At 39.8% G+C, this 6,453-nt stretch overlaps 1 protein-coding gene across 1 annotated transcript; it reads right to left on the bottom strand.

The window, feature by feature from the left end:
* Positions 1 to 4,881: 4,881 nt before the first annotated feature.
* On the bottom strand, positions 4,882 to 6,453 carry PURG (purine rich element binding protein G). The gene has a single exon (XM_056848560.1). The coding sequence runs from the start codon at positions 6,444 to 6,446 to the stop codon at positions 5,430 to 5,432; it is 1,017 nt and encodes a 338-aa protein (XP_056704538.1). The 5' UTR covers positions 6,447 to 6,453; the 3' UTR covers positions 4,882 to 5,429.

Here is a 6,453-nt window from a genome sequence, read left to right as displayed (position 1 = left end):
TGATGCAGGAAGGTTGTTTTATAATTGCCTTTCAACTTTACTGCGCTTTTCAATTCATGAATGATTTCGGTCTCCTGACACCAGCAAAGAAATGATAAAATGAGACCTTCCAGGCTGTTTTACTAGGATAGTATGACAAACTGTGATGTTATACTGTCATCACATGGATATACCAGCAGAATTGCCTAGGATTAGACTGGTTTAACTCCACAGACTAGACCTAATCAGGAACTATGTCTTTTAAATCTAATTTAACCCAGGAAGCAATCCTAAACAAATCTAATTAGAAGCAAGTCTTGTTTTATTCCATGAGGTTTACTCCCAGGAAAGAGTTCTCAGGATTGCAAGCAGAGTACCTTATTCCAGATTACAATTACAGAATGCATTTAGGAAACAAAAGTGATTTTGAAAGCCATGACATGGAAAAACTGAGTTTCATTTCAAACAATGCAACAGAAAATAAAATGTAAAATAATTAAAATGCATACATGTAGTGTACATACATGTTTGTATCAGCACAGTGGAACTAGAAACAAGCTTAATTCATTTACTCAAACTTTAGATAACCTACAGTGGGACTAAACAGTAAAACAAACATATTGCTACTGCACAAAATTACTATAGTTTCCATTAACAGGGTTATCGGTAAATGAACATCAGTCCACTGAACCATGGTGGCTCTTATCCCTATAGAGTATTTAAGCCATTTTAATAAACCATTAAGGGAAAAAATGTAGATAACGTCACTAACATGCATATAACACCGAAAACCTCTTACAACCCCAATGAGATAACCATGTGGACATTTTGGATAATTTATAAAACAGCCAGTTTTAAATTAGTTGATGCCTGTTTTTGAGGTTGGGTTTGTTTCACATAAATATCAGTAGCATTTGCGATGAGCGGTTCAAATATTACATGAAACGCCACGTATCCAATGTTACGTCTTCATACTGTATTTCACAATCCTTTCTTCACACTGAGAAGCCATTTTACTTTCCCCTGCTATTTTCCCCCAACTCCAGTGAGAGGCCTGCCTCTCTGTGTTCCATACCAAAATCTAATAAACATTTTTTAAATGGATTATTTTGAAAATGTGGGATAACTAATAGATTAAATAGCTCGGTGAACTAGACATTTACTACATATTTATGCTTAGCAAAAGCCGACTTTAAAATTGGGGTGGGGAATCCAGATAAAATATATTTCACCGAGAACGGATTAATATACAAGAATATGAATACGTTAAAGATACAGTTGCTGCAAACATTAAACTCTCTATATAATCAGATATATTAACATTTTTAGGATTGACTCACACTGAATTCCCCCCCCCCCCTACACGCAGATGGTCCTGAACTGCCTGGGGTAAGGTTGCCCTCTCCGGGTTGGGAAATACCTGGAGATTTTTGGGGCGGAGCCTGAAGAGGGCAGGATTTGGAGAGGGGAGGGACTTCAATGCCATAGAGTCCCATTGCCAAAGCGGCCATTTTCTCCAGGGGAACTGATCTCTACCGGCTGGAGATTAGTTGTAATAGTGGGAGATCTTCCGCCACCACCTGGAGGCTGGCAACCCTAGCCTGGGGGCACACAGTCGCCTAGACAAATATACTGTGTGACAAAGGAGGTCTGTGGACACAGCTCACAGCAGTTCCCTTGACTGTGGTGGGTTGCAAAAACAAAATAACTGTTCACTGTACTGGTGCATATGGGAGCATGCATTACTTTTGCCTTGGTGAGTATGGGCAGGTGCTTTAATCAGGCTGCAGCTGGACCACTTGCATGTAAGAGAAAAGGCAGTGTGAACTGGCCCTTATAAGAGTAAGTAGATTGTTAAAACATAGGGCTTCCCCCCCCTTAAATACACATGTATGCGGTAACTAAAGTTAAATAGCATCCTATACTGCTCTACTTCTTAAACCTTTCAGGCTTTAACATACGAGATATATTTGTTTCCCATTGTTCTGGGCATAAGAACAAAGATGGAACTTCTGCAAAAATTTTCACCTAAAACTTCCTCGCATTTCACCAAGTTGTCGGTTTAACCAGAACTGGTGTAATGTGCTACATATGGTACTTCCTAGTCATTCTAAATGGACTATGGAACTCTCTTACATTGCTACTCTATTTTAATATCTTTCTAGATTTGTACTTTAGCAAACCTCCCCCCCTCCAGTAACATTAGTTGAGAGAATCAGCACAAATGGCCTACTACCAACCCTGTATAAGCCACATAAAATCCAGTGCCCTAAAATAACTTTTTAGGGAAGGAGGGGGATTATGCGACCAAACCGCACATGAGACAGTTTCCTTTAACCCAGATCTACACCACTGTAGGAATAAAATATTTGTAAAACAAACAGATTTGTGGTTTGAATTTCAAAAATGTTGATTACCCTCAAATCCAGCTAAAGGCAGTAGGAGAGTACTCAACGTTTCTGGAACAAACAAGCAAGCGTTTGGAAATTAATTTCAACACAGTGCCTGTTCTTCTCCATCATGCCGACGTAATATGATCTTGTAATCAGAACAGATCACTGATAGACATGCAGGCAGAAAGCCGTTTTTATACTGATGTAGACTATATGTTATACTGAAACACACTGTACCAGACCAGTAGCAGAAATGTGCTTCTATTGTTTATAAAATATAAAGTGCATTATTATGAAATCACAAAACTGACAGACTTTCTGTCTGGACCATACAGTTTTAAAAGAGAGGTCAGGGCTTTAATGCAAAATTCTCTTATGAGAACAAATCATTCAAGAGGTACAGGTGGATTTTAGCCACCCTGTCCTCCCAGAATTGTTTTTGGCCATGCTTTTTTAAATTATTATTAGTGCAAATAAGCTTCTGTTTTTCTCAAGTTTAAGGGACATGGCATTTTTGGGATGCAAAGAATATTTCTTTACATTGTAACAGACCCTTCTGCAAACACGCAACATGCTATTGCCACTCTCCAAAGATGGGGATGACTGCCAGATGTAAAGAGAAACTCTTTCCCAAATTACCATTTTAAGCTCTTGGCTTTGAAAAAATCTGACCATATAACTCTTGAAGTTGAAGATGTGAAATAAAACCAGTACTTCCTATGGATAAGCCAAAACCAATAAGTCTACCATATAGAGGAGGTGGCAACTTTAAGGCTCACATGTAGTCAATCTCAGATGCCCACATGCTCACTTCAGTGTATTAGTTGATTTGATGAACGTGGCAACCCCCACCTGCATACATATGCAAATGAGACCCCAACTGGTAGAAAAGGGATACAGAACTCTGCAGGTGGTGATAATCACAGTTGGTTGTTTCTGTATTTACCCAGTCAAGATTAAAAACAGGGACACAAATTTACACAGGCTGGTGTGATAACTAAGACGAACACTTGTAGATTTAAACATGTGGATGGAGACATTATATTTTCTTCACCACCATTTAATCAGATAATTAGTATTCCTTTCTCCATTAAAAGTTGACCGGGGAGCTCAAGATGAATGCAGGCTGGTACAAGGATTACTTTACAATTAAGTCTGTTGTAAATGGATGGGAGAAGTCCCCCTTATGAATATGAAGTTGGGAGAATGTGAGCATCAGGAATTCCTACATTCACAGATCCCATATTCTGGAATCTCTTGACAATATTGCCATTAGTACAGTCAGTGGGATGTGCAGCAGCAAATCAGCAATAGGGTAATTTAGGCTTAACACAATTCACTATAACTCCTGCCATCAACAGTACACAGAATGCTTTCTCATTTCCTACACCCTTGGAACGTCACTTAGCGCATGAGCCAGAATTTTTGCGACCTTTCAGTGACTTATCATGGCCCAGCGGGTAATCAAACACAACCACGTAAACCATCTTAACTCCTAAGTTAGACATATTCATTAGCTGCTGTTTTCTAACCTAGACCAAACAGTTGGCAGGTCCAAATCGCTTAGATTGGGGGAAATCACCTAAAACAGTGAAATTAAAGTCCATACTTCTCTCTGTCACAACCGTAACACACTTTTCTAATGTTCCTTTGGTGATTTTGGTGCACGCTCATTTTTCCTTTTGTTTGTAAACAGAACTGTTTTGACAGCTTTTGGGACCCAATTAAATGCTGGCTGCTCTCCTCCTTCACATACAGCTCGGGGTAACATGGGGAAAAGAGCACAGCATACATTTAATGCGGTATCAAAATGGAAAATATAAGTAGGATAAATTAAAGCTAATGTCACGACTGAGCTTGGATATCCAAGCATCTGAATATGAGAAATAATTAGTATTTAAATGTAAGCATGCTAACACACGTGCAGAGACTTACCTCTGATGGAAAACTACTGTGCAGTTGCTTCTGTATGTGTACAATAGAATGTTTAAAAGACCAGAAATAATTACACAGTATTAAGGTCTAAAGCACATGCGCCAGTGGTTCAAGCAGAAAACCCCTGGACCCAAAATTAAAATATATATATTTTTATGGAATGAAAAGGTTTAAAAAATAGTTTGGAATACTAAAATATTTAAACGGCAAGGGTAATACAGGGAAGTGCTGAGGACAGTTACTGAACGCTTCAACTGCACCAGCGTGATCCCAATCAAGCGATGCACCAAAATCTCTCAAGGCATTTTTTCCCCAAAGCACACAGATAAAAACAAAAGTTCCTTATACTTTTTTATATCACACACACGTTTAGCCTCCTTATTTAGAATGTCAATCCCAACTATAACTCATCTACCAAATCCCAACATCACAGCAACTTGCTGGAATCCCTTTATACCACAAATATAAAAATAGCTTTTGAAAAATTTGTAACACTATTTAAATAACCTTCCTCAAAAGACGTAAGCTGTCCATAAAAAGAAGAATGATTCATGATCGTTGTTAATCTGAAACAAACTTTTAAATCAAACGTGGAAGTGAAATTAATTACTGGCCAATACAATACAGAGGTTTGATCCCCCCCTCAAGATTTTTACCATAAGGTAACCAGCAGACACTTATTTAAGGTGCCTTTTCCAAAACAAGTATTTATAATTTAAATATCAGTTTTGGTCATAAATGCTCTATGGTTAATATTAGAAGATATTAAATCCATCTGGCTTACTTGTATCACCTTTACAGTGCAATGCAAACCTTATACAGATTCTTTAAGAGGTCATAACAACAGATTTAGTGCTATTATACATAATTTCATAGTCTTGTAGAGGTTACTATCAGAATCATTTAAACTTGGGTGGTTAACTATGTCTGCAAGAACCAGAGAGATGTTGCTGGGTATAATTTAACATAATAACCAGACCCTTGAAGTATTATATATATATTGGAGATATTTACTAACAACAGGGAAGAACTTACAAAAAGAAAGGCAGCTTCTTCCAACCACTATATATCAGTACCTCTAGCAAATTTTCTATTTTGCTGCTTGGCCTGTTGAAACGCATTCTAATCAAGACCCTCTTGTTCTTCACCACTGTCCCCTCTGGCATCCATTCTTTTATCTTTGTGACCATTGTAAATTCTCCTCATCTCCTCTTCGTACTTGATAAAGTTTTCCCCAAATCTTGTCCATGCTTTGTACGGGACCGTGATGGTGTTCCGGTAGGGAGGTCTCACTTCACTTACCTTCAAAAAAATACCGTACCTGTTAGACCCCACATCAAAGTAGAACCTCTTGTTGTCCACTCTGAAGGAAGTCCCCTCTGGAAGTTCAGGAGGCTCATCGCCCCCACTTCTCCTTTCCTCTATGTCTCCTTCGCCGTATTCTTCAATGAGCTGGACCAAAGCATCCCTAAACTCAATCATTCCCTGCGCCGGAAGAACAATAGTCTGTTCCTGTCCCAAACTGTGACCAAAATATCCTATCATGCCCGGTCCTCTAATCAAAGTCTGTCTAATCCTTAAGAAGCGCCCGCGTTGATTCTCCTTGAGGTCTAGGTAATACTTCCTGTTGTCTCTTTCGATATACTCCGTTTTTAAGACACTGTGAAGATGCTCTTCGGATCCAACTGATGCTGGAGGTGACGGTGGGTGATGATGCGGCCTCCTCCTCGAATCTTGCTCTTTGCCATTAGCGTGATCATTCCGGTGACTTTGGCTGCCCTTCAGACCCAAGTGGGCATAGTGTTCTATGAAGTCTCCCAGACAGTCCTTCAACTCAGCAGCTACCGACAGTGAGAGAGTCAGCTTGCTCTTCCTGATATTGTCCTGCCTGCCTCTTCCTATCCAGACTTCTGCTATCTTCAAGAAGCGGCCCCGGGAACTCTGCTTCACATCCAGGTAAAACCTCTTTTTTTGGATGTCCACTCTTTTGGAGGCCAGCTCCTGGATCTCCATGCAGCCCGCCTGAGAAGAGGAGGCAGGATAATGATACTGCTGCTGGGACTGGGAGTAAATGCTCCTGTGTAGGCCAGAGCCCCCCACACTCCTTCCTCCTCCTCCTCCTCCTCTGCCTCTCTCCATCTTTACC

This window comes from Euleptes europaea, chromosome 4 (assembly GCF_029931775.1).
Source record: "Euleptes europaea isolate rEulEur1 chromosome 4, rEulEur1.hap1, whole genome shotgun sequence".
In the NCBI taxonomy this organism is placed as follows: domain Eukaryota; kingdom Metazoa; phylum Chordata; class Lepidosauria; order Squamata; family Sphaerodactylidae; genus Euleptes; species Euleptes europaea.
Note: the sequence above shows the minus strand (reverse complement) of the source record. Positions and strands in the feature narration are given on the sequence as shown.